The sequence below is a fragment of the Mustela lutreola genome, chromosome 15 (genome assembly GCF_030435805.1).
Source record: "Mustela lutreola isolate mMusLut2 chromosome 15, mMusLut2.pri, whole genome shotgun sequence".
Classification (NCBI taxonomy): Eukaryota; Metazoa; Chordata; class Mammalia; order Carnivora; family Mustelidae; genus Mustela; species Mustela lutreola.
Genome location: NC_081304.1, coordinates 48,589,097 through 48,616,712, shown reverse-complemented (window position 1 = coordinate 48,616,712; position 27,616 = coordinate 48,589,097). Strand labels below are relative to the sequence as shown.

Here is a 27,616-nt window from a genome sequence, read left to right as displayed (position 1 = left end):
CATGCTCTCTCTCTCAAATACAAATAAAAATAATAATAATAATTAAAAGAACAGACACCAGAAAGCTCTTTCTCTCTCTTTCCCTGTGTACATGTACTGGGTAAAAGCCATGCAAGGACACAGGGAGAGGGCGACTGTCTGCAGTTTAAGAATAGGGCTCTCACCAAGAACCCAGCCATACCACACCCCAACCTCCGACTTCCAGCCTCCAGAGCTGTGAGGAAAACGAAATTCTGTTGTTCAAGCCATCCATGTGTGGTATTTTGTTATGGCAGCCTAAGAAGACTAAGACAATCCCTCAATGCCACTGGGTACGTCTGCTGAGAATAAAGACCTTTTTCTACACAATCATACCCAAGAAAATTAGCAATGATGCCATAATATCTAACATCCTATCCAAAGTAAAATTTTCCTCAGTTGTCTTAAAAATGTCTTTTTATAGCTGCTTTTAAAATGTTACCAGATTCTAGGCGAAGTCTACACATTATATTTAATATCTTTTCATCTAGAACGACCCCACTGTCCCGCCTCCCAAAGCACCTTCCCATCATTGGCAATGGTGAAGAGCCCAGGCCACTTACAAAATGTACCACTTTCTAGATTTGTCTGATGTTTCCTCGTGTCTGAACTCAGAGCATTTTTTGGCAAGAATTCCAGTAGGAGATGCTGTCTACTTTATAACGCATCATATCTTGGGAGGCATGATGATAGTGGGTAAGGCAAAATTGGAACACTTCGTTTATGGGGTAATGAAGATCCGCTGTCAACCTCTACACAAAATGAGAGCCACCAGGCTTTCAACTTGGCGCTTCTTGACACCAGCGGAGTCAGCTGTGCTTGGAACCTTAAGTTCAAGGTTCATCACCCAAATTTACTTCTCTGTCTCCTAAGCTCTGCTCGTGCTCATCACAGCCCTGGCCGCGAACAGCTTGGCCCCGCCCCTCCCCGGGCCGTCCTGGCCCCGCCCCAGCCCGTCTCGGCCCCGCCCCGGCCCATCGCGGGTCCACCGCCCCGCCGGCGCAGCGGGCGGAACCAATAGTGTCTGGCACTGCGCTCGACGTCGTCCGTCCGGACCCTGAATCCCGGAGCGCCGGGCGCACGAGGACGCTGTTCGCCGTGGGCTTCCGGGCGCACGCAGTTCTGCCGCCGCCGAGAGGGCGGAATTCCCGGTTCCGCTGCCGTGTGTGTCGGTGCGCCGGGTTCATCTGCCACCATGGGGATCCTGGAAAAGATCTCCGAGATCGAGAAGGAGATCGCTCGGACGCAGAAGAACAAGGGTGAGGGCCGGCCTGGCAGAGCCTTCCTTTCTGCCCGCCTCAGTTTTCCTGTCTGTAAAATGGGGGAACAACTCCAGCGATAGAGCTGAAGCGGGCTCGAAGGCAGCAGAGAAGTGCCAGAGCCGTGACCAGGTCTCCCAGCGCACCCGAGGCAGGCAGGACCGGGCGGGATCCGGGTCCCAGCGCGCTGGTCTGATTGCAGACGATCGCTGTGAGATCGGCTCGGTGCCAGAGCAGGCGACCGGGTAGAGAAATCGCAGCCCGCAGCCAGCGTCTGACCCAGAGAGAGGCATGGTCGGGCTTCAAACCCGGGTCTCCTGGCGGCTGGGCCTGGGGAGTCGATGCTCTCCCCTTTTGTACTGAAAAGCCCAGGAGGAGACCTTTCACGGGTACAGCCTCACCCAGCGTCTCGGGAACGGAGGCCATCAAGACTCAAGCCTGGCGGACCTGGGTTTGAACTCCAGCGCCACCCGTACCTCCTGTGAAAGCTTGGAAAGTCACTTCGCCTCTTTGAGCCTCAGTGTCCTCATCTGCAAATGGGGATCATAACCCCCTCTCATCTTAGCTCACAGCTCAATTAAACTAGATAGTGTATGCAAAGTACTAGGCACATGGTAAGCACTACGTATTTAAAGTTACCCCTTAACATCAATAGCATGTAATAAAAGATCAAATGTGGAGTTCAGATTGTAAGGGCTGGAGGCGATCGCAGGAGAAGAGCAGTGGGGAGAAACAAATGATGACACCCAAGAAGGCTTCCAAGAGGAGGTGGGACTTGAACTGGTTAAGGGGAAGGTACCCCCGGTGAGGGGCACTACTGAGGCAACAGCATGGCAGTCCATGAGCATGGTGTGTTCCTGGGGGCAGTTCTAGATTTAGTACAATCTAGATCAGAAGGAGGGTCTGGAATAATGGGAGAGGCAATTGGCCAGGGTGGGTGAGGCCCCGTGCCCAAGCAGTCCTGCTGTGGGGTTGCAGAGGCAGGAGGTGGGGAATACTAGGTAGCTAGCGTCAGTGTCTGTCTTTCCCTGGCTCTGTGCAGTTGTGGAGGCTGAGAAGTTGGGGGGCTTCGTTCATTATGTAAATCTTCCCCAGGCTCTTACTATGTGCTAGGCTTGAACACAGCAGGCACATCCTTGCCCTCCTGGATCTGACCTTCCAGTGGATAGTCTTTAAATGAATAACCAAATAAACAAGATCATTTCAGCCAGCCATAAATGCTGTGATGACAAACGAGGCTGATAGAGCAAGAGTGTGGGACTTGGGAGCTGGGCCTGCTAAAGTAGAGTGATTAGAGAAGACCTCTATGAGTTGGGGACATCTGAGCTGAGACCAGAATGAGAAGGAACCAGCCATGCAAAGATTGGGGGCAAGACTGTTCCTGGCAAAGGAATGAATATCACTGAGGCAGGAACAGACTTGGCTTGGACAGGGATCTGAAGGTCTGGGGCTGGAGTGCAGTGATGAGAAAGGAAAGAGCCAATCATGTAGGGCCGTGTATGTCATGGGAAGGTGGCAGTTGTTTTCTCAGGCAGCGGGAGCTAGTGGAGGGTGTAAGCAACGGAGAAACATAGTCCGATTTCAGTTTTATTTATTTATTTATTTGAGAGAGAGAGAGTGAGGGGGAGCAGCAAGCAGGGGAGAGGGAGAAGCAGACTCCCCGCTGAGCAGGGAGCCCAATTCGGGACTCGATTCTATGACCCTGGGATCATGACTTGAGCCAAAGGCAGATGCTCAATGCACTGAGCCATCCAGGTGTTCCCTGATTTCTGTTTTAAAAGCTCCCACTGGCTGCCCTGTGGAGTAGCATCTACAAGGATCAAGGAAAGTAATAGGGAGGCTTTGGCGAGGGGAAGGGGATGTAAAGATCATTTAAGGATTAAGACCTAGTCCTTCCTTTCAGAGGGGCTCAGAGTCTTATGAGCTGGGATGACAAGAAGGATCAGATGAACCTGACGCTTGCGGAACCCATACTTGACCACTTCTTACTGCCACCAATTCACTCCTTCCCGTGTTAGACATTTCCTGAGTACGTGCCCTGTGCCACTGGAAGCGGAGATCCTGCCCCATTTGAGTGAGGGAAGTAAAAAAAACAAGATAGTATCGAATAGTGATCAGAGCCATGAAGACAATAAACAGGATCATGAAGCCAAGAGGGGCCAGAGGAAGGGTGGGGGTTACCATAGATCATAATGACAACCAGTGATTACGGGGTGCTTATGTCTGCTAGTCATTGTTCTTAGTGCTTTCTCTAAGGCTTAACAAAAGTCCAGTGGTGTGGTTTCTCCTGATAACATCCTGCTTTGCAGATTGAGACACCGATACACAGGAAGATTAAGTAACTTTTCCAAAGTTATGTAGCCCGGAATGGCAGGGTGGGTGTGACATTGCCCACCGCCCCCTCTGGCTGGGGAGGGGAGGCCTCTTTGAAGAAATGCCATTTGAGCTGAGCCTCGAATGTTGAGAAGGAGCCAGCCCTGGGAAGATAAAGTTGCAATAGAAGGAATAGCAAATGCAAAGGTCCTGGGGCACAAATAGTGTCAGCTTGTCCTGAAGAAACAAGAAAGCCACTGTGGCTGGAACGCAGTACATACAAGAGAGTGGAAAGGGGTGTTGGAGAAGTAGTGAGGGACCACGTTACCTAGCCCCAGTCCACTCTTGTAGTGAGGATTTGGTAACACCTCCTTTACCATCAGGAAATGCAGCTCCTCTTGGATACTGTAACTTTTGTATGCTCAGAATTTGAGAAAAATCAGTGTAGTGCCCTAATCATAATACAAAGGAGGAGAAAAAAGAAGGCATAATTAAAATAGTGTTGATTTCAGTATTTACATGTTGGGGCATGGCCCAGACACAGTGATGTTACAATGAAGGCGTGAGGTGTTCACACCTCTGGGCAGCATCACAGGGCATGTGCCGGCCGCAACGCAGCCCAGTGCTCAGTGTATTGTGCTGGTGACTTAGGCACCCTACAAGAGGCCTGGGATCCCCAGATGGTGAGCACCTCCAGGTAAAGTTTCCAACAGCACATGCTAGAGTCTTTCCTTAACATGCACAGAAGTCATATTCCTGGAAATTTCAGTGTTTATTCACACCGTTAAAAAAAACAGTCCTGTGTTGCTATGTGAAACAAAAGGCTCTAGGCCCCAGGTTTTTCCTCTGCAAATGTCTTAGGGCTGTGAAAAGTCATATGGAACATGGGACGATTGATAGCTGTGCCAGACTGACTCACACTTTGTAGGGCTGCGGGCTTCCCTTGTCCTTGCCTGATGAATGCTGTTGGGGACTTCACCATCACACCGACAACAGAAAACATCCCATTCCCCAGACTCCCCCAGGGAGTGCTGCTGCACGGGTTGAGAACCACTGACTTGTGGTCCTGTGGTCTGGATAAGGAGACTAGCTTCTATCCTAAATGAAGTGAGAGAGAGGCTAAGTGGACCTGTTAAGCAGAGGGTGTTTTCTTCCCTGATCTGGTTCTTTTTTTTTTTTTTTTTTTTAAAGGTTTTATTTATTTATTTGACAGATAGAGATCACAAGTAGGCAGAGAGGCAGGCAGAGAGAGAGGGGGAAGCGGACTCCCTGCTGAGCAGAGAGCCCGATGCAGGGCTTGATCCCAGGACCCTGAGATCATGACCTGAGCCGAGGGCAGAGGCTTAACCCACTGAACCACCCAGGTGCCCCCGCCATCTGGTTCTTGATGTTTCCAGCCAGCATTTGGCTGTATATGGGGGCACACCTACCCATGGGGATTGGAGACCCTGGATACTTAACTTCCGTCTTGCTTTACGTCCTTTAGCCACTGAGTATCACCTGGGTCTGCTGAAAGCAAAACTCGCCAAGTATCGGGCTCAGCTTCTGGAACCGTCCAAATCGGCCTCATCCAAAGGAGAGGGTTTTGATGTCATGAAGTCGGGTGACGCCCGCGTGGCACTGATTGGATTTCCCTCTGTGGGTAAGGTCAGTGATGGTCAGCATGGGCCTTGGGGAGGAAGCAGGTTGTCTTCCAGACACGACTGTCCAGCGCCTTCTCTTGCTGCCTTTCTGAATTAGCTCCAGGGACCGAGAAGACCCAGCGTCCCCCAGGATCCGGTCCCACCCCTTTGTCATCCTGCCATAGCGACCATCGTTTCCTGTCTCTGGAAGGAGTGTTTCTGCTCAGTGTCAGACCCATCCATCACGTACAAACATTTACTGAGCGCGCACCCTGGGCCAGGCTCTGGGCCGGGCCCTGGTGATGCGGGAGCAACCGAGATCGTTCTGTCCAGTGAAGAGGCCGCCAGATACAGGCTGAGGGAACAATGACCAGGTGGCTTGGACAGGTGCTGGTGGAGCAGCTTTTAAACCAATTCAGCTAGAAGGTGTTAAGCCTGTGCCTCTATGCCACGCACAAGGGGAAGCCGATAACAGCTACCGTCATTTGAGTGCTTGCTGCCTGCTGAGCTGGGTAGCTGTGCTTTATACGGGTTTGGTTTTATTTTCCCCTCTGCCTGGATCATGGATGTGTATATCACAGGAGGTGGGGATTGGTCTGCGCTCTGTCTACACACACACACACACACAAGGTGGGATTAGGGCTCCTCTGGCCGCTGACATGTCCACTTCTCCATGGCTGTCTGTCCCATTCCTGCAATAGAGTTCCCTCACCCCGTAATGGCTGCCCAGAAGCCCCCACTGTGCCTAGAGCTTCCTCACAGTCCGCTCCTTCCCTTGCGTGCTGATCGCATCCTAGAGCTGGTGTTTCTGCAGGACGCGTTCCTCCAAGGCCGCCCAGGGGCTTGAGGTGGAGGGTTTTAAAAACACCTATCAGTGCTGCCGTTTACCCTCCAATGCAGCACTGACTGACTCCAGGTGGGGACAGTTGGGAATGTCTCCGAGCACCCGCTCACGGATACCCACATGGGGAGCTGTGTCAGCGTGGGGCTGTGGGCCAGGCCACGGACAGGGTAGAGGAAGACCACACTCGGCGTTGAGGTCTGCAGGCTTCCTTCCTGGGGGATCGTAAGTGTCTCTGACTCTTCGGGAGCGCTCCTGTCCTGGGTGGACTGCCCCCTTGTCCTCCATCCATGTGGGCTCAGGACACCGCATTGTTTTGGTTACCATCCAAGCCAGGTGGGATGAGAAGGGGAACGTTGCTGGAGGTGGAAGTGACGCCAGGCACTGGACATGAGCCACTGCCCTCCGTGGCTCCTTCTCCTCTGGGTCGTTAGCTGTTTCCCCAGGCGACGCCTTGCAATGCTTAGCATCAAACCTGAGTGTGCCGTCTGACACGCAGCTTCCCCACCGGGGCTCAGATCCCCGTAGTAGTATTGGGGTGCTTATGACCCCTCAACTAGACAGAAGCTAGGCACAGAGCAGTGCAGAGGCCTCCTGCTGCTGCAGCTCAAAAGTTGCTGATGCCCCCTCTGGGAGGGGGGGGGCCCTCTGGAGAGCTGGGACCGCCCCCACGTGTGCCCTCTGCCGGCTGAACACCCTCATGGTCTTCAGTCCTGGCGGGGTGTCCGGATCCCTCTCTGTCTCTTTGGCCATTTCTCATTTTCTTCTGTGTACTAGAAATTTCCAAACACGTGGAAGAGGTTAAGGCAGAGTATAGCGTACCCGTTCTCTGAGTCTGTCCATTTCACCATATTGCTCCGTCCCTGCGGATTTGTGTCTGTGTGGGCGTTTGCGGTTTTCTTTGTTTCGACTGACCCATTTGAGAATAAAATACAGACAGCATGCTTCCTGACCTTTTGCCCCCAAATATTTAAGCCTGTGTCCCTAAAGAATAAGGATATTTTCCTACGTAGCCATGAGCTATCACACCAAACAAAACGAACAGTAATTTAGGAGTGATCTAACACCGGGACCACACTCTGATTTCAACACTGACCCCCAAGTGACCTTTGAGGCTGCTCTGTCCCAACCAAGGTCCATTCTAGGACCGCATGTGGCCCCTGTAGGTGTCATGCCTCTGTCTGCTCTACTCTGGAACGGTCCCTTTTGCCCAGACCCTAGCTCTAAAGAGACCAGATAGCGGCCCTGCAGAGAGTCCACGCTCGGGAGGTGTCCACTTGCTTCCCCGTGGTGTGCTTTAGCCAGCTCGTCTGTCTCTTGTATTTCCTGGGAGCCGAGAGTCAGGTGGAGACCCGGGACTTGTGGCCAGATTCTGCATAGGAGATGGGGCAGACCTCATTTTGTACCATGCCAAAGAAAAACCCCTGGTTGCATTTCCAGAATGGCTTAGGGGGAGGCATACCCTGTGTCCCTTCTGAGTGGTTGCGTCAGTGTCCCCTCAAGTCCAGGTAACTGGGAAGTCCGCTGCAAGGTGCTGCCGCAGTGGTGTGCGGCAGTCAGTCCCTGTCAGCATCCCCCTAGTGACCTAGTGAATTGTCCTTGCCTAGGAGGTTTGTTAGCCGTGGTAAAATGTCAATTTTCCAGTGGTCTTCCTCCTTCCTCACTAATTAGCTGATGTTCCTCTGGGGAGTAGCGCTTTCTCTCATCGGGGTCAGCTCTTTGGTTTGCCTGAAAAAGTTCCTGGAAAGGCAGGACAAGTGCATATGTGCTGCTGTTAAATGACCAGCAAGATGTTGGGGTTAGAGCTGTCCCGCAGGGTGACCAGTAACTGTTTTTAAGCTTTAATTCTTCAGGTGTTGTGGTGGACTCCATCAATTTTCACCTGGTCTTGATTTTACTTCCAACCTGCCAAGGACTTCTTTTCCAAGCCCAAGCTGGGGAAAGAGCTTTGTTTACCAAGTGTGCCCTTGAGGGTCTGGCCCTGTGGCCGGATCCTACCACCCTGCTGGGGACTGGGGCTTTCCCACCAGGGGAGGGCCCAGGCCTCCCCCCCGTAGAGACCAGACAGGGTCAGAGTGCCCTCCTGTTGGCCTCCAGCAATGGTCACTCAGTGTCTCGGCAGCCCTTGCTCTCAGGGTCACCCCACTTACCCATACTCGTCTGCCCCACTAGGTTTTTATCTGTCCTTAGATTTCTAAGAGGCCCCCAGGACGGAGAGTGTCTGGATTTGAGGCCAAGGTTTCCTTCAAGGTGTGAGGGTATATGAGTGGGATGTGCCCCCAGCCTTCCTGGTTGCCTGAGAGGCAGGGTCCACGTGGCCCAGTCACAGCTGTGTCTCGGGCTCTCTGTTCCTGGTGCCCTGCTGACTAGGCTGGGGCCAGGGGGCCCGGGCTGGGTTTCTTCCCCTCTGGCTCTGCCCACTGCTTTGTTGGCCCTCTGGCCCACTGCACCCATTGCTGTGGCCTCACCACACTCTGGGCTCGGCACACCTTGTGCCTTATCTCCTTCCACCCCATGCAGCCCCCCAAGGTGGGGATCGAGCAGATGGCCAGCATGCATATGAAGGCCTCAGAAGCTCAGAGGAAGAAGTTTCTTCCCCGGGGGGAGCCTGGTCTCTCTTAACTCCCAGCCAAGCCACGGCTCTAGTCTCACAATGAACCATGGCACAAGCATTCCTATCCAGACCCTTCCCAGCTCACCCCTCAAAAGGTGTTGCCAGACCCTTCCTGTCTGGCAACACCTTAACCTGCCATCTGGCTCTGTCTCAGACCACGTCTGTCCCCTTGCACATCTCACCCCTCCCTGGGTGAGCAGCGCTCTGAGTGCTAGGGGCTGTTGCCTGCTTGAAGTTCTCTGGGGCCCAGGAGGGGCTGCGGGTTTGGTGGAGCGAGGCAGAGGACTCCGATTTAGGAACCGGTTCCCTCTGGCCATGTGAGACAGGCCTTGAGGCCTCCAAAGAAGGGGGTGCCTTCTGGTGCCCCACCCGCCCTGGGCAGGGCCAGAGGTGACATTTCCAGCCGTTGAGGCTGAAGCTGAGGAGGGAGTCTGGGCTGCCTGTGTCCAGCAAGCACCCGGCCCATGGGGATCCTCTCAGGAGGCTGGGACAAGACTTCTCACTACAACGACCTTCTTTTCCTCCTAGTCCACCTTCTTGAGTCTAATGACCTCCACAGCCAGCGAAGCCGCGTCCTATGAATTCACCACCCTGACATGCATCCCTGGGGTCATTGAAGTAAGTTGGGGCATGCTTGGTTCCGGAAGGGGAAAGTGTGTGTGCTCGGGTTTGCAGGGGTGTAGATGGGTGTCATGGGGTGTGGGTTGTCCGTGGGGAGGGGGAAGACTGAACTGAGCTGCCTTGCCCTCAAGCACTGGGAGCTCACCGGTACCCGTCGTGCTCCACATCCCACACTGCCCCAGCTTGGGTCCCTTGTTCCCAGCTGGCCGGATCCCTCTGGCTCCCGTGAAGCTTCAGAGTCTGGGGCCACTGGGGTCCCGGGGCTTGGAACCTCCGCAGTGCAGGGACATTTCTGTGCACTGCTCTTACTGTCACTGGAGAGCCCCTCCCTGGCGGCTCCTCAGCTTGTGCGATAGCGTCTGTGCTGGACTGGGGTGGTGACAAGGCCGGGGTCCTGGGATCAGGCAGGCCCTTCCTGCAGGGACTCCTTCCCTGACCGTCTTCTCTTCCCCAATACAGTATAAAGGAGCCAATATCCAGCTCCTGGACCTTCCTGGGATCATCGAGGGTGCAGCACAAGGTAGGAGGTGGGGACAGGCGGGGGGGAGACAGGGTGGACCTCGACACCCCAGCCCATCCTCTTCCAGAGCCTGTTGAGTGTCCTGACCTCATTGTTAAAATCGGATGTGGCTGCAGGGCCTGATGGGTTGGGGGAGGCTTACAGCCGCTCACACCGCTTTGGCTTCATCTCATCCTGGCTGGCCGCGTTTTAAAGCCAAGGAAACCGAGACCCCGTGGGGTGAAGTGACTTTCCCAAGATCACATAGCTCACCTGATGGGTTTGAATTCACTCTTTCACTCCACGGGCTCCAGTGTGGCCCTGCAGGAACCCCTACAAGGAGTGGACACCTGTCACTTGTGCTTCTCGTCCTAGAGCCTTTGTTGTTTTGGTTCTGTGTTCTGAGATGGGAACATGCCCGTGGCTTCTGGTGGTGGGGGGTGGCTTGCAGCCTCACAGAGATGGGAACCAGCTGACGGTTCTCTGGCAAGTGACGGGCTCTGTGCTGGCCGCTGTCCCGGTCCTCAGCTGGCCTTATGACTTAGCAATTGTCACCATTTCCTTTTCGTAGCTGGGAGAAGTGTCAGGGATGACAGATAAAGGGTCTGCCCTGAACTGAAAGGGGCTGCCACTCAGGGGCAGAGCTGGGGTTGGCCCCCACCTGTCTGGGTCTGCAGCCCCCGCATGGCTGGGCAGCGGGGCCTCCTCCCTGGGGGTCCATTTGCCGTCTCTGCCCTGCACCCTCCCATACCCCACTGTCCTATCAGGGCAAAGTCCCGCCTGCTTGCATTGGGGCAGAGGGAGTGGCGATGGTCCCCCAGGAACCTGCTGTCCTTCTATGTCGTGGGGTTTGGGGGTGGTCTGGCCACAGTGGGGGGCAGTGTGCGGATGGAGGCAGCTGGCCCATGAACATCACTGGGCCCAAGCCCCTCTTTCTCAGGAGAGAGGCCAGTCATGGCTGAAATCTGTACTAGATCCTAGTGCTGTGACCTTGGCAAGGTGCCTGGCTTCTCTGGTGGCCTCGTAGCCACAGGGTCTGGTCCTTATAAAGTGGTGGTCCCCACAGCTTCTCTTCCTGTGGCGTCTCGTGTGATCCGCTCTGCAGCCCTCAGAGTGGGGCTGGGTCATAGCACCCGTTTCCAGAAAGGGCAGATGTGTTAAAATCCTCACACCACACTAGCTTTGTGATCTTGGGCAAGTGCTCAAGTATCTCTAAACGAGGTCTCCGTTTTCTCCTCTGTGAAATGGGTGTGAGAACGCTGCCGGTACACGATAGTTTCGAGGACTAAGTGAAGAAATGTTCATGAAGCACTTGGCAGGAGGCCTGCCACATGGTAGGGACAGGGGGAGAATGGTACTTCTCTGGGGGTGGCAGTGTCACATTGCCTTCTCTCTACAACAAGCCTCCGGGAGTAAGACAGCACGTGGAACAAAGAACAGGGCCCGGGAGATCCCAGCCCAGGGCCGGCAACGTGGCAGAGACCAGGGAGGAATGCTAAAGGACCAGAGTCTGGGGCCCCGTGGGCTGGGTGCAGGTCACACACAGCCTGCCTCTGTCACCATGTCACCATGTCTCTCCCACCCATCCAGGTAAAGGCCGCGGACGGCAGGTGATAGCTGTGGCGCGGACGGCAGACGTTGTCATCATGATGCTGGATGCCACCAAGGGAGAAGTGCAGAGGTCTGCAGGCTGGTGCGGGGCGTGGGCTGATCTGGGGAGGGCCCTGGGCGGGCTCATGGGATGCTGTGGCCCAGCTGCTGTGACCCTGAACTCATGATGGGTGGCCCAGGGGGTGCTTGGGCGTCTCCCACGTGGGAGCAGTGGCAGGCCTGTCCACAGGCTAAACCCGTGCGGTCTGCCTGGAGCATCCTCTTGCAGAGGCTTGCGTCTGGCACGTAGACGTCTGGAGACTGAGGGCTGTGCTCTGCTGGCAGAAGCCTCTACCACTGGTCCCTCGCCGGCACAGGCCGTCCTGGCTCTGGTCCCCACCTACCAAGGCCGAGGTGCCTCAGTTGCTGCCCAGACCCATGAGGAGCCTGGCCCCAAGCCACAGATTTGTTCATACCCTGACCTGCTGACCGAGGGGCACACCTCTGCCTGGCAGCAGCCTTGGCTTGCTGGGTTCCTCATTGGGGGTGAGAGGGCACTGGTCTCCCTCCTGGTAGGCAGAGGCTTCCGATATAGCACGGAAGCCGCCCGGCCTGCCCCCGGCTTCACTGGTGAAGGTTTGCCGCGGCTCTGCCAGGTCTCTGCTGGAGAAGGAACTGGAGTCTGTGGGGATCCGCCTCAACAAGCACAGGCCCAACATCTACTTCAAGGTGAGGCCCCTCTCACTGGGAGGCCAGGCCCAGGCAAGATGGGGACGATTACCGCTGCCCCTCAATGAGCAACTCCCCCTTCTCCTCTCCAGCCCAAGAAAGGCGGCGGCATCTCCTTCAACTCGACAGTCACACTGACCCAGTGCTCGGAAAAGCTGGTGCAGCTGATCCTGCACGAGTACAGTATCCTTTCCCAAAGCAGCACAGGAGGGGCAGCGGGAGACGGGCGCCTTGTGGTCCAGGATGCTGACACACCACACCCCAAGCTGCCCTGGAGCCATCCGAGCAGCTGCCAGGAAGGCTGCAGCCCAGTGACACGGAGCACTTCCTATCCCCTTTGCCTCCATGCTCCCCAAGCTACAGGCTGGTCAGACCACAGCTATGCACTCAGCAATGCCTTCCTTACTCCCTGCGGGTTCTGGGACTGGTAGCCAGTCACATCTGGAAGGAAGGTGACATGGTGAGGGAAACAGCCCCTGAGGACAGCCTGGATAAACCTCAGGGAGAACCAAGGGCTAGGTGAGTGTCTGGAGGACCCTGGAGGACAGGGCAGAGCCCCAGAGGCAGAGAAGCTCAGCACTTGGAGAACTTTCCATGGCACAGGCTGTCTGCAAGGTGTTGAGGCCTCTGTCACTGCAGGTATGCAAGCAGAGGCAGGGAAGCCTCCGGAGGAGAGTGCTGCATGGGGGCAGGTGGGTTAGGCCAGTGCTTACAGACAGCGCTCGTGGCCCTAAAGCCTGGGCTGCCACTGAGCATTCTGGCAAGTGCATTTTTCTTCTCAGCTGGCAGGCGAGTGAAGCCACCGACTAAACTTTACATGTTCTGGTTTCTGTTGAAAACATGAGGGTGCTCCCCCACTTCACTGTCTTGTAAAACCTCCAAGGCAGAGGAGCTCCAAGGTCCCTTTCAGCACTCTGTTGCTTGCCTGGCCGTTTGGGCCCCTCCGATGCAGGGACCTGAGGGGCTGCTGGTGCACTGGTAGCCCTTAACCTGAGCCCCTCAGAGATCTTCAACGCGGAGGTGCTTTTCCGAGAAGACTGCTCCCCGGACGAGTTCATCGACGTGATCGTGGGCAACCGGGTGTACATGCCGTGCTTGTATGTAAGTGAGGCCACCCCCCCGCCCCCGCATGTGCAGGAGGGCTGACCCCCATGGGAGGCAGGCGGTCCAGAGGAGTGGGAGGGGCCTGGAGTTGCTCCCCCCCGCCCCCCGCCTTTGCGGCTGCGTGAGTCCTGCAGACTATCTAGCTTGGCACCCGGGCTCTAGTCCAGCCTTCCCTTCTGGGCATCGGCAGCAGCCCCAGGCCCCCACAGCCTTTCGCTATCCTCAAGGCAGCAGGGAAGGGAGGCCACTGGCATTGGCCTCCCTAGCCCTGTGTTGCTGCGGCTTGCGGCTTGCAGAGGTAGGAACTATGGGCCGAGCCAAGGCATTCGAGGACCCATTTCCTGCACTTCTTTGTTCCTTTCCCTCCCTAACACCTACCTCCCTGGTCTTGATCCCAGGTTTATAACAAAATCGACCAGATCTCAATGGAGGAAGTGGACCGCCTGGCCCGGAAGCCCAACAGTGTGGTCATCAGGTGAGCACTCGGCTGCCCCTAGTCCTTCGTGTATGTGAGCTCGTCAGGCCTCCCGGGCACCTTGGCCACACAGGCCCTCTATGTGCACCCAGGGCGGAGGAGACCCAACTCAGTAACAGCTTTGACCTGGTTCTACCCTGGAGTGGCCTGGGCAGAGTGGGTGATGCGGGGTGGGCTCTGGCTAAGAAAACAGAAGGGAAATAGTGCCACCTATGTAGAAGGTTCATAATCACTGAGGCCTCAGAGCCTCATAGTCAACGGCCGGCCTCAGAAAGCCCACGGGTGTGAGCCAGCTCCTCCTGATCTCCGGAAGACGGGGCTTCCAGCAGTGGTAGCCTGGAGGGTAAAGGGAACTGAAGTCTTTGGGTGGGCGGGGCCATCCTGGCCGTGGCCCCCAGCCCTGCTTGGAGTTGGGGGTCTTGGGGTGCTACCTGCACCTTGGCTGAGGGCTGTTTGTTCGCTCCTCACTGCCCCTACAGTTCCCTCCTCTGGGCAGCCTGACCTGGGGGCTCTGCTCTGCCAGCTGCCCAGCTCAGACAAGGATCTCTAGCTTCACAGGCTTATGGGGAGCAGGATGCTGAAAGACTGAGTGGGGTGACTGGTGCAAATGATGGGTACGGGTTCTGGACCATCTGCTAGGCATTGCCAGCTACTGCCAAGAGCAGCAGAGAGCGGGCATCCTTCCCGAAGGACAGCTCAGTTCCTCTCCTGCTGTGTCCCAGGCTCCCTTCAGGGGCTGCCGAGAACATGTCATCCTCAAGGTGTGAGGTCACCTTCACACCACACCTTCACCTGCTGTGCTCATAACATGTCATGCTCAAGGTCATGTCTGCAAACGATCAAGCCAGGGGCTGCCCCATCACAGAAATCCCCACCGGGCAGTCCTGTGGCCACCAGTCTCCCAGCAACTGTCAGGAGGGAAGTCCCCCTCCAGGCGCCCTGCATCCCTCAGCGCTGCTGTGTGCTCTCCACAGAGCGCCATGGAGACCCCCAGGAGAAACAGCTGAGCTCTCCTGGGCATGACCATGGCTGTGACCAGAGGCGCCGGCAGCTGAACTGTCAAGCTGCTGTCAGATCTGCGGGCTTGGTTCCCATGGGTGCCAGATGGGCTGCACTGGCCTCAGTGTAGGTTGTCATTTGCACGAGTGAGAAAGCAGGCAGCCCCGGTCTCTGAGCCCATGGGGGCTGCTCTGACTGGCTGCCTTCATCCCTGGCAGCTGCGGCATGAAGCTGAACCTGGACTACTTGCTCGAGATGCTTTGGGAGTACCTGGCCCTGACCTGCATCTACACCAAGAAGAGAGGACGTGAGTGTGGTGGCGGGCAGCCCAGGAGACGGGCTGAATCCCCCTCACGATGGGGCTGCCAGGCTCTGCCCAGTGCCCCTGACTCAGCTGGTCCGTACAGATCACAGCTTTTCTCCCATCTCACAGCTGGCACTGCCCTCTGCCCTGGGCTGCTAGAGACCATGGCTGAGATATGCTGCTTTCTGGGGCTGCTGGTCCTGAGGATGCCCCGGGTTGGGGGGTGGGAGTGGCTAGAGGCCGGCCTGTGGTTCCACATGGGCTACAGTGATCACCCCCCTCCCAGCCTCTTCTGGGTCAGGACTTGAGGCACGTGAATACAGGGGATCCTTCACCGTGTGGAGTCTCCCCCCCACCACCACCTCTCAAACCCTGTGACCTTGCAGCTGAGTTCTGGCAGTTTGTGTAGCCTTGACCTTGTCATCAAGGAAGGAGCTGCAGCTGCCCCTGACTGGACGCCAGCAGCTGTCACGTCTTGCCAGTGCTGTCCAGATGCTCCCCGTGACTGGACTTAGTTAGGGCCCTTGTGTCTGATGGGGTTGCAGGCTGCCTGAGTCCTGGATGTGGATTTATGTTGATTTCCTGTGTTAAAGTCAAGGTTGCAGAGCACCACACAAGGACCTGTAGGGAGGGTGTGCTAAATGGCGAGGGAAAGGTTAAACCAAGGCTGGGGGCTGGAAGGGCCTCTGTCCCCTGATGGAAGGCAACCACAGAGTAGCTTGGGGCCATAACTGTGGTTGCTTTCCTGTACCCCCACCTCCAATGTCTACCTTCACAGAGAGGCCAGACTTCACAGATGCCATCATCCTCCGGAAAGGGGCCTCCGTGGAGCATGTGGTGAGTTGCCGAGTCATGTCCAGACAGTGAGTCAGGGAGGTCACTGTGCCCCCTACAAGGTCTTACCGAAGGCCCTCCCAGCCCTCTGCTGGCTTGAGTGACACTAGCTGCGGTAGCAGAGTGGCCGTGGCCAGGCCCCAGAATGAGACCTGGGGTCGCCTCCCAGCCACCGTTCCCAGCTGCATAGCGAGCCTGCAGGCTGCGCCAGAGGCAGGCATATTTCGCCCACCCTGGTGGTGGCTAGGGTGTGCGGTTGCATGAGGTCCCCGGCAGCAGGCCAGGCACTGGGAAGGTCCAGGAAGTAGTGGTCATCCCCATCCTGTCACATCCTCGCGCCGCAGGCCTCTCAGAGTCCCTGTTCTCTCAGAGTCCTCTGTTTGGCTGCTCCACCATGGAGAGCTGCTGCCCTGGGGAATTTCTGTATTGTTAACTCCAAGTTGTGTTTCCCCAGTGCCCGCCTACGGCTCAGAGTTACCACCTCCCTGCCCATAGCCCCTCTTAGCTTCCTCTCCCCCAGTCAGCCCCCCACAGCCCTCCCTGCTCCCACTTCACCCCCCAGTAGCTCTGAATGCTTTTTGCATTCAACACACATTTACTGAACACTGACAGTAAACAGAGCAGCCCTAGTTCCAGCCAGAACAGGGTCCTTGGGGCGCAACAGATGCCAAACACCCAATGCCAGAGTCAAGAAGTCACACCTAAGGGGGAGTGCAACAGAATAAGGGAACGGGGAGTGACCCTGAGTCTACACAGACAGGTCAGATGGTCTCCGGGAAGGGGACCTTATTGGGCCTGTAGATCAGGGAGGACCTGACCTTGAAGAGTTAGAGGTGGTGGAAGCCCTCCCAGGCAGAGGAGTGAGGTATACAAAGGTCCTGGGGCAGAGGGGCCCTAGGCTGAGCCTGTGGGCTCCGAAGGGGAGGGTGCATTCCGGATCTAGAGTTTTGTTGCAGGCCCAAAGGTCACCTGTCCCTGAATGTGACCTTGCGCCCTCTCTTACAAAAGCATATGGGCTCTGTAAGAGCTGGTGAGGGCCCAAGAGCCTGGAACAATGTGCCAGGCTTTGGTTTTGAGGGGTTTTGTTTTCCATCTAGCTCATTTCTTCTCAGGATCTGTATGGTGGTCAGGTGGTGGGCTGGCCTGCAGGCTGGGCTCCTGCATTCGTTCATTCAGCAAGCCCAGCCCAAGGCCCCTTCCAGCTAGAGGCCCTGATACAAAAGTATGGGGCTCGGCCTTGAAGGCTAGCATGCCCGGCAGAAGCCACATCCCTTAGATGACTCATAAGGAGCTCCGTGGGGAGGTCCCTGTCCCTACAAGCCTGTTTCAGAACCTGTGAGTGAGGTGTGTCCTGGGGACCGAGCAGCTGTTGGTACAGGGGGGCCCCCCGGGTGCTGGCCCTCGGTGGGGTTACCCTGCCCCTTCTGTGGGTACTTACCTCCACCCTCTCAGGCCCTGGCTTCTTGCCCAGGAGGATGTAGGACTTCAGCCACTCCCGGGAAGAAAGCGGGAGATAGCAGGAGAATGATTTTCTAGGCAGGGGGAAGAGCAGGTACAAAGGCCCAGAGGCAGGAGCAGATATGGGGAGTGCTGGCTGTTTGCCGTCAGCTGCACAGAGGGTCAGAGGCAGGAGGTGCTAGACCCAAGGGTGAAAAACGCCCAGTGAGGTGGGGAGGGGCTTTCGGGGCCGACTCCAGAGCCTGGACTGTGTCCCCCAGAGCACTGCGTGCTCTTCAGTGACCACTGTTCGCCCTCCCCACAGGGGCCTCCCTCCCGGCACACCCAACTGTCCCAGTGCCACAAGGTATATACAAGGAAGCCTGCCCAGATGCTGACGGCAGAGACCCAAAGTAGAGAAACCAGGGAGACATTGGAGTCAGGCAGATGCAGGATCGTACCCTGGTTCCTCCATCCTGGGTCAGCCTCCCGGTGTCTCAGTTTCCTCTCCAGGGTGTAACTGACCCCCCAGGCTCCGGGCCTTTGATACACCCAGCCCTAGTGTGTAGTCCGTGACAGCTGTTGAAGGCTTTGCCTCCAAAAGGGTCACGGGCTGTACCCCCCGCCCCCCGAGGCAGCAAGCACCTTGCTGGGCTCTCAGTGGTGAGAGGTGCGGTGGGCGCAGGGGTGCAGGAGTCCCCCCATCATCAAACAACACCATCTCTCCCCCAGTAGAAAAGATGGCCTGGGATGACCTTCATTGTCCCTAACTGCTAGGGTCAAGTACAGAGAAAGACACCGGAGGCCCAGAGCAGGTGGGAAATGCTCTTACAGGCTCAGCATCCTCGCAGGAGCGGGGCTGAGGGCTCCGGGCTCTGAGCAGGACTTATAAGGCTTGCAGGCACGTGGGAGGTGAGGCAACACCACATGGCCTTCCCTCTGGCCCCCCTTCCACTGCCCCCGCTCCACTCTGCAACCGGGGGCCCCCGATCTTGGGAAGAGCTGGCTGCCCCTCCAAGGCCCCCTGCTTCTAGCTTCCTTTTTTTTTTTTTTTTTTTTTAAAGATTTTATTTATTTGACAGAAACAGTGAGAGAGGGAATACAAGCAGGGGGAGTGGGAGAGAGAGAAGCAGGCCCTCCACTGAGCAGGGAGCCCGATGCCAGGCTCTATCCCAAGACCCTGGGATCATGACCTGAGCCAGAGGCAGACCCTTAATGACTGAGCCATCCAGGCCCGCTTCCAGCTTCCTTTAAGAACTCTGGGATTCCTGAGGCGGGGATGGATGACGTCCTGGGCGGGAGGCTCCAGCTCCCAGCTGTGGCCAGGAGACGAGGACCAGCTGTGGTGACTCCAGGCTGAGGTGGGGTGTCCTGAAAACCACCCCCACCCATCCGAAGGGGCATTTGCCGGGGTTGTCATTCAGGCAAGGCCAGCAGAAGGCTGCTGATAGCCAGATCCAGGTGTCTTATAAGGCTTTGAGAACATTTCTAATGGGCACCACAGCTTTCAGGCCAGCCTGGAAGTGGGAGCATCAGAGCAGCCTGCTGCGTGTGGCTTGATCCTGTGGTATCCACAAGGCCACTGCTCTCTGAGCATCTGCCTGGGAAACTGCTGCCGCTTAGCACACAGCTGGGGCTTGGGGGTGTGGCCAGGTGCAGGGGGCTAGGGTTCAGACTCCTCTCACTGTCCTACTCTCCCATCCTCCAGTGCCACCGCATTCACCGGTCACTCGCCAGCCAGTTTAAGTACGCGCTGGTGTGGGTAAGTCTCTGGGCTGGAGATGGGTGGGGTCATACCCAGCATTGCCCCTGGGTTGGGCAGGAGCATGGCATCTGTGCTGTTTTGCCCGGCGTCCAGGTTTGGGGGCCTGCATGCTGACTTGTGCTGGCCTCTCCCACATTGGGATGCGGGGATGGTCAGACTCCTGGGGACATTGTCCTGTCTGCAGGTGGTTTTCCAGTGCTGTGGCCCCCACTTCAGACTCTGGCATTCCTGTCCCCCCAACATACCTACCGCCACACCTGCCATCCTCCTGTCATAGCTATTTCGGGCTTGGCCCTGCACAGGACAGAGGCTGATGTGGTCCCTCTGTCTGTCCCCCGCCTAGGGCACCAGTACCAAGTACAGCCCGCAGCGAGTGGGCCTGACCCACACCATGGAGCACGAGGACGTCATCCAGATTGTCAAGAAGTAGTGCCTCCTGCTGGGCCCCTTGCCTGCCCACCCTGTCTCCCCGGGGAGTCAGACCCAGCCGGACACACCAAAGCCCAAACAGGAAATAACGTGCAAATACATACACCCCAGGAAGGGGTCTCTCAAGTCTCCACTGTTTCTGGAAGTTTCTTCAGTAGGCAGATGTAGTGTGTTGGGGCAGAGGGACATGGTTGGGGAACTTGGGCTGGTCTGGTGGCATTTCCCATGAGAGTGGCCCCTTGGATGGAGATTCTGTGTTTGGAACCCTGGGCCTGTGCCCTACACTCAGCACCCTCAGGCACCGACAGGGCCTCATGCGGATGGCTCGCTCAGTGCCAGGGCGCGGAGCCAAGCCTGCCCAGGTCCCAGGAAGCTCTGTTTCTGGTGGGGCGCCTTGGGCCTTTAGCTCCCGCCATCCTCTCTGGCACTTGAGGAGCGGGTCTCCCAGGACAAGCCCTCTGCCCCACCCCAGGGCTGCTCCATCATCCCTCCACAGCCTGAGGAGCCCTGATGTACGGCCCTCCTGGGGCCACCCCTGCCCAGAGCCCACGACCCAGGGCCTACACGGACGCCAGGAGTGGCAGCTTCGGCATTGGGTTTCTGTACTTTTTCTCTAAGACCTTGGTCTTGGCTCTCCTTTCTACAATAAAGAGTGGAAACAATCCCTGTTCAGACTGAGGACAGTTCTGTCAGTTGGCTGGACTCTGTCACCAGGCTGGGTCGGGGCCAGCCACGAGCCTGGGGATCTGAGTATGGATGGAGTTCCGGCTGTGGGAGAGCAGGCCCAAGTCTGGGGTGCAAAGGAGAGTGTGGTGGACCTCCAACATGGTCTCTGAACTGGCGTGTGGGCCAGAGGCTGTGGGCCCCAGATGTGGCACCTTCCAAGGCTAGGCCTGGCTGCCAAGGTGGGGAGAATTCTCAGAAGGTCCTTGTGACTTTTGGGGTGGCAGGGAGGCTCCCCCGGGAGAGCAAGGTAGCCAAGTCTGTCATCTGTTACCTCAGCAGGCGGGGGTGGATGGGCCTTGGTGTGGGGCCAAGGAGGGGCAATACGTGGTCACTGAGCCTCTACCTGCCAGAGTGGGTGTGGGGCCGTCCCAGCAGCCTGGTGTCCAGGAGCAGCAGCATGTCCTGGGCTTCCACAGCTTGTGAGCATGCAGCTGGGATTTCAACTCCAGCTGAGGCTTCTCAGCCACAGGGGAGGCTTCCTGGAGGAGGTGGGCCTTTTGGGAATAACAGGTTTCATGGGGCTCCCAGGCACTGGGCTGGCAGGAGACAGCGAGGGCTCCCCTGGAGGTCTTCAGGTCCAGCTGGGGTGTGGAGCAGGCCCCCTGCCCTGCTTTCCAGGCTGTTGCTGGCTCCTCTGTAAGCTGCTCGGGCTCCTTTCCTGAGACAAAACAGGAATAATAGACATCATTAAATATACATGGGGCCCCAGGCGGTCGGCGTGGTGGGCTGGGCCTCTCTTCCCTGCAACACCGAGCTGCTGTGCTGGGCTGGCCATGTTCCTGAGGCCATCCGCAGGACCCCCATTAGGCGGCATGCAGGCAGGGAGCAGGCCACGGGACCCAGGTAAGAAGACCCCAGCCCAAGGCCCTTGGGGTCTGCCACAAGTACCTCTCCCCAGGCTGCAGAGAAGGGAAGAAGGGAGAGGGCTGTGGCAGAGCTGGGCCTTGCCCCTAACTCACAGTGAGGTGCTCCACTTGGCCTCAAGTTTTTTCATCCATAAACTAGGCATGATGTGCACAGAATCTCCCTCTCAGTGATGGTTGGATGCCAGGACAGGTAAGTGCTATGTGACTTACCTCAGCCCTTCTCCCCACAGCCACAAGGCCTGGCCATGAGGTCCCATGTAAGGCTTTCTGCCAGGATGATGGTCACTGCCACTTTCTGCCTTGCAGTTAGGGAAGGGCTCTGTGTTCATGGAGCATCAGATCCAGGCCTACTCTGTGCACCAGGCTGGCTGGGAAAGGCTTGGGGGACAACAAGGCTAGAGATCAGGCAGTGTGGGCAGGCACTGTCAGAGTCTCCAGCCACTGGGCCACCATGCTCCTCACCACAGACAGGGTGTTTCCTGGGCCAGGTCTGTGTGTCCACAGACCACGGCAATCTGCCTCTCTGTGCTAAACATTTGGTTTTCTGGATGGGTGGCTCACGTCGTTGTACTGTCTGGGCCTACGTGAGAGCTGAAGGAACCATGGGCTGTGCACACCCAGGTCGGTATGAGCTGGCAGCTTGCAGGGCCTCATGCCAGAGAAGAGGTCCTTAGGGCTGGAGAAGCCCCCCCCCCCCCAAGGTCCCTGCCCCCACCCAGCCAGGCTGAGCTGGCAAACACTGGGCCCCGCCAGAGACAGCCCCCCTGTTCCCACCACTCACCTTCCCTGGGCCGCCTTCTGTGCAGGGAGGTTCAGGCCAGGTTGATCCAAAGCTCCTTCCTGCTCAGACAGCCTGTTTCCGTGAAGGTCAGTGAGACCCACACACTCCCTCAGGCCCGGCCACAGACCGCAGGGCTGTGTTCCCAGAGAGCCCAGCCTGCAGCTTTACAAGGCTCAGGGGCAAAGGAGCCCAGGGTGTGAATATTTATCCCCATCTGTGCATTTCTCTCCATGTCCCTCCTCCTCTCCTTAGATTTCAAGCTTCCTCCTTTCAGCAACCTCCGTTGGCAAGAATCTCCCTGGCCAAGGCTCATCTGCCTTCAGAATCCCCTCTGGCCTGGCCCCAGGAGCGGGACTGGGGGGCTTGTACCACCTGCTGGGGAGGGGTGCCCCCTCAGCAGCTCTTTGAACTGCCTCTGCCCCACCCCCACCCCCACCCCAGCCCTCAGCTAGGAAACTCATCTTCTCCAAACGCTCCAGGCTCCTCAGCACCCACTTCTCCAGGATGGAGAGGCCGAGTCTGGGCCGCCTCCTCCGGGCCTTCACCCTGCAAGGGTTGACTCAACCTCCCTCTGTTTCTCTCAATTTCTCTGTCTCTCCTGGGTCTATCCCACTGATTTGCCACCTAATCTGTATTAGTCGGTTGTGCTGCCAAAACGAAGTGTCACAGAATGGAGGTCCTAGACCACAGAAATGGATTTCCTTGCTGTTCTGGAGGCTGGAGGTCTGAGATCAAAATGGCGGCAGGTTTGGTTTCTCCGGAGGCCTCTCTCCTTGGCTCACAGGCTTACAGGCCCCCTCAGCCAGCATTTTGTGCACCTTGTCCACTGAAAAAATTATGAGCCCCTGGACATGTCATTCTCTTTGGCCACCTCCTTTTCATGGCTCAGCTCCTCCAACTACCTGCCCTCCCCCGTGTCAGTCTCCTCAGCCACCAGCTCTCCCCAGCCTGCTGCCCAAATAGCTCCTGCCTCAACCTGATGCCATACGTTTCTAGATAGCTGACCATTTCTAACCATGTCTACCTGGCATAGCCAGTGAGCGCTCCCTCACCTCCATCCCTCATAGTCCATAAGGGCTGGAGTGGGAGACCCCAACTTCTTCCTCTGTCCTCCTATACAGGCTCACCCCACCCCCTGCCTCTGTTTCATGTGACTTGTGGATCTAAATTTCCCTGCCTCCTCATCTGGGCACCCCACGGTCCCCCCAACACTCTCTGTGCTAGAACAAACCCCAGGCTTTGCCACACAGGAGTCCAGGAGCTTCTCCCACACTTTCCAGGAAGAAACATGAGGCAATGGCCCAGAGCACGGACACTTGGGAGCCAGACCACCCAAGCTCGACTGTTTCAGGCTCTGTGGCCTCAGGCAACTCACTAGACCTCTCTGGGCCTGTCTCCTCATCTGTAAAGTAGGAAGAATGATACCTACTTCCCGAGGTTGGAGTGAGGGTTGGATGAACGCTGTGTGGCTGGGTAGTTCGAACTTCCTTGCTGGGGGTTCTCTGCTGAGTGATGGAAACTCTCTAATCCGGAGGCCTTCATCTATGGAGTGGGAAGAGCGGTTCCCGCCTTACATATCATGCAAATTTTGTGAGATATTATATATCTTAGATTATTATATATTAGAGTAAAGCATTCAGGACCAAGCCTGGCACACAGTAAAACTTGGCAACGTTGAATACTTTTGTTATTTTCAAAATACATATGTGGCCTTGGCACTCCTGACAGCCTAAAACCCTTTCAAGGCTCCATGCTCCTCCAGGGACAAAGACTGAAGTCCCACCCCGGCTGCCTCCAGGTCTCATGGAACAGTTCCCTCCTGCATCCTGGCCGCTTCTCACTCCACATGTTCTGCCTCCCCTTACATATCATGCAAATCTTGATTTGCCCCTCTCACCTCTTGGCCTTCCCACATGCTGTTCCACCTGGCTGGAACACTGTTCCCTCTTTCATTTGACCAGCTCCCACTCATCCTTCAGATCCTGGCTCAGGGGCACCTTCCTGGTCTTCCAATGGAGTGTTACATCCTGGCCTTCAAAGCCCGTCTCGTGGCCAGCAGTGTCCCCCTTGGGGAGGCTCTTTGCTTCAACTCTATGTCCCCATGACACTGAGAGTTCCACGAACACACAGTCTGTGGCTGGTTCCAGTCAACCGTGGGAGCCCCTAGCACCCAACACAGTGGCTGGCACTGAGTAGTTAAACACCCCGCTCCACATCCCACTGGGCTCCTCAGAGCACCGTGGGCCCTCCTGCAGCAGGAGTAACCTCAATCTCTTCTGAACTGAGATTCAGACTGAACCTCAGTCTCTTCATCTGAACCAAGGACCCTCAACTTATGGTAAATGAAGAGTGTGACTCTGGGACGTGTTCTTGAGCCCAAACCTACCCTGCCTGCTCTCCCTGCCCTCAGTTTCCTCAACTGTCACATGGACCCTGGGAACAGGGTTGGATTTGTGGTCCCAGGCCAACGTTCTTCCCAAGAGCTCCTCTAATGGGGTGTTTCCACACACTGTTTCCAATCCTTTTTCTCTCCATTTTCGCTTTTCCTTTTTTCAGATGTTAGTTTTTTGTTTGTTGGAATCAGAAATGCACTCACATGGTTCAGAAATCCAACTGATACAGAAAGATTTACAGCTGGATAACCATTTTCATCAATTTCTTGAATACTTTTCTCAATATTTCTATATGCACATGAAAGCAAATAGCAATGTATATTCCTTCCCCTACACTTGTTGCAAGAAAGAAGGCCTGGGTATGAACCATAGTCAACACTGTTCTCCACCAGCAGATTCTGGGGATTGTCCCCTATCTGTACACAGAGATCATCTGAGCTCCTTTTTATGGCTGTGTAGTACTCCACCACGGAAGGCACTATAGTGTAGGTACCAAGGAGTAGCTCGGTGTGTATACCGTTCCTGTGTGCACAACAGGGCTCTGCAGGATGGAGTCCTGGCCATGGGCTCCTCCCTCCCTTTCTTTTTTCTAACAGCTTGAGATACAATTCACATGCCACATGGTTCACCTATAAAAGTGCGTCTGATGCAGTGGGGTCTGATACGTTCACGGGCATGCACGCTCTGTGACCAGAGCATTCCTGGCTTCCTTGAACCTTCTCCCATCAGGCTGGGACGACCCTCACCCCCGCTGCTCCACAGGGACCATCCTATGGTAGCACTCAACTCTCCATCTTTGACCAACCTGCCCCATGTGTCCACTGGGTGCAGCTGCTCTGCCCTCCTCCCCAGTCTACTTTCCCTCTCTTTGTCCCCAACAGTGTAGCCTTGTGGGGTTCATGCCTTCTTCTTCATCTGCACTCATTCCCTGGTGTCGTCCTTTGGAACAGTCCTTCAACACCGCCTAGGTGCTCCTGATGCCTAATTGATGTCGTTAGTCCTCATCTCTGTGGTGCACCCCCACCCATGCCCCCACTGAGTCCCTGGAGATGCCCGATGGACACCTGAGACCAACAGTACAAAGCTGAGATGTCTGGCCATTAGGCCTCTACCTGTTCTGCTCACAGTGTTCCTCATTCAGCCAGTGGCATCTCTATCCTCCCCCTTGGGCAGGAAGGAAACCTCAGAAGTACTCACAACATCCCTGTAAATCTTAGTGACTGTGCCTGCAAAAGGTACCAACATCCCACGACTACCCTCCAGTTCTGCCTCTGGCCCAGGCTCACCCTAACCACCATGCTGCGGCTTTCACAGCAGTCTCCTGCCTCTGCCCTCACCCGCTGCCCTCTATCCACCTGAAGCAGCCAGAGTCATCCCGGGAAGACCAAGGTCAAATTCCACCCCTTCTCTGCCACAACGCTCCCACTGCAACACCCTCACTTGCTGTCAAGGCCGAGTCCTCACCCTGACCTCTGACCTCACTTCTCATCTTCTCCTCTCACTGCACTCTGGTCACTCTGGTCTCCCTGCTTCTCCATCACATCAGGGCCCTCCTGTTCCCCCCCAGGGGTCCCTCCAACACCTCCTGCAGCTCTTGCCACCCCCCCCATGTCCCTTCCCAGTGTCACCTTCCCCAGTCCTTATTCAGTGTTGCACACACACAGTCCCTCCCTGCTTTATTTTAACCCACAACGCTCATCACCATCTGAACAATTACAGTTCTTCCTTATCTTCCTTGTTTGTTGACAATCCCCCCGACCCCTGTATGTCAGCTCCCCAAGGGCAGGGTTTTTCTGTCTCCTTCTTACCTGTATCCCCAGTGCTCAGCCCATGAATGAACAAACAAACTAGGGCACGCTGGCTACAGCACCTGAGGGACAGAGGCCAGGCTGGCTGAGGAATCCAGGAGGGAGCCCCAAACAGGGACACGGCTGGGCGATCGCTATTGGCATGTCAAGAGATAAGCATCATGGAGGCCTTGGTGCCTGAGGGATGGAGACCTGACTGGGTCTCTGGCTTGGCCAGGGGTTAAAGCAGGGCCTTCAGCATCCCCTCTGGGGTGAGCTCAGTTAAGCCCTTGCCTTCACCTATCAGTAACTGAGGATCTGTCTTCCGCTGCTCTGAGTCCCGTATGTCCTGGTCTTTGATCTTTGGGCCAAGAGGGTAAGAGGACCTGAGGCCTCAGGTTTCAGAGCTGCTGCCCCTGAGTTCACACCCCCCAATGCCCCCTGACACCCACTGTCTAACAAGCAACAACCTATACCACTTATGACGCCAATTCTCAAAAGTGGACTGGTCATGGGCTAGATGGTGGGTGTCTGGCCTTGGGGCCAAATGTCCACACTGGAGCAATGAGCTGCACGCAAAGAAGGCAGCAGCCACAAGAGCATGGCCTTCTCCACAAGGGCAGAAACTGGGAGGAGATTCCAGGGCTGGGAAGGCATCCCAGATACGAGCCACACATGTGGCCCCTCTAGCCACTTATGCTACCCAGCAACTCCACCAAGTCTTGCTTCCTCATGGAGAAGACAGGGCATGGCTTACCACTTCCATCCTACAGATGAGAAAACTGAGGCCCAGAGGGGATAAAGGGATTTCCCAAGGCCACGCAGCCAGTTGCTGGCAGAGCTAGGAGTCAGAGCCATGACTGACCCAGCCTCTGTTTCCTATCCCAGCCCCCTGGTGTGCAGCTTCACAAGGCCCTCCTGGAGTTTCCTGAAGACACCCCCACTTTTTCCTGCCTTCTGAGCTGGCTGCCCGTTTCTCCCCAATGCATTATTCATGTTCCCGAGAGCTGTCCAGCTCTGGTTACACTGACCACAGCCCTGGACACCTGCTCTACCCGCTCTCCTCCTCCATTGTCTAGGTCCTCCTGGGTCCAAGGTTCCCGTCCAAGGTAATGCGGTGGGCTTTGAACCTCCCACGCTGGCTCAGGAGAGATGGCTCCCCTCTGGAGCAGGACGCATGTGCTAGGTGGATTCCCACAGGAGGCTTCCCTGCTCTGGGACTCAGAGTCTCCCTCTGTGGAGTGGCAGTGGTCCAAGCATTCACTTCGGTGGGCTGAGGCGGGTGAGCCATAAGGAGGGCTTGACCCCTCAGCTTGGTTGTCCTCCTGGCGATTCTAAAGCCAAGGTGGTCGCCCAGCACAGGCCTGGGCCAGACCTCCCCTGCTGCCCAGTAAACAACACCTACACACTTTCCACCGCCGCTGGGGTGAAACCCAAGGCGGCTCTGGAGGAGATGAATTATGGATCCGCCCTCCCGGAATCTGGTCACAGCCAGAAGCAGCTTGGCTGTCCCTTCCGGGGCCACCCGGGCCAGTGCTGCCTGCTCCCAGCCCGAGGAGGCCGCATATCCAGCGGTGGGCAGGAGACACAGCGTGTCCCTTTACCTCCAA

At 56.5% G+C, this 27,616-nt stretch overlaps 1 protein-coding gene across 3 annotated transcripts; it reads left to right on the top strand.

Moving 5' to 3' along the window:
- The first annotated feature begins 1,098 nt into the window (after positions 1-1,098).
- Positions 1,099-20,115, top strand: DRG2 (developmentally regulated GTP binding protein 2). Of its 3 annotated transcripts, none has more exons than XM_059148840.1 (13): positions 1,099-1,277; positions 5,077-5,237; positions 9,196-9,285; positions 9,748-9,808; positions 11,378-11,468; positions 12,034-12,106; positions 12,199-12,289; positions 13,110-13,207; positions 13,609-13,685; positions 14,903-14,991; positions 15,767-15,825; positions 18,968-19,021; positions 19,368-20,115. In XM_059148840.1, exons 1-13 carry the CDS (start codon positions 1,214-1,216, stop codon positions 19,452-19,454), a joined length of 1,095 nt encoding a protein of 364 aa, XP_059004823.1. In that variant the 5' UTR covers positions 1,099-1,213; the 3' UTR covers positions 19,455-20,115. The 3 variants fall into 3 exon arrangements, with proteins under 3 accessions (XP_059004823.1, XP_059004824.1, XP_059004826.1); XM_059148841.1 differs by lacking the exon at positions 1,099-1,277 and adding an exon at positions 1,300-1,891; XM_059148843.1 differs by lacking the exon at positions 1,099-1,277 and having other exon boundaries at positions 5,095-5,232.
- Positions 20,116-27,616: the final 7,501 nt, after the last annotated feature.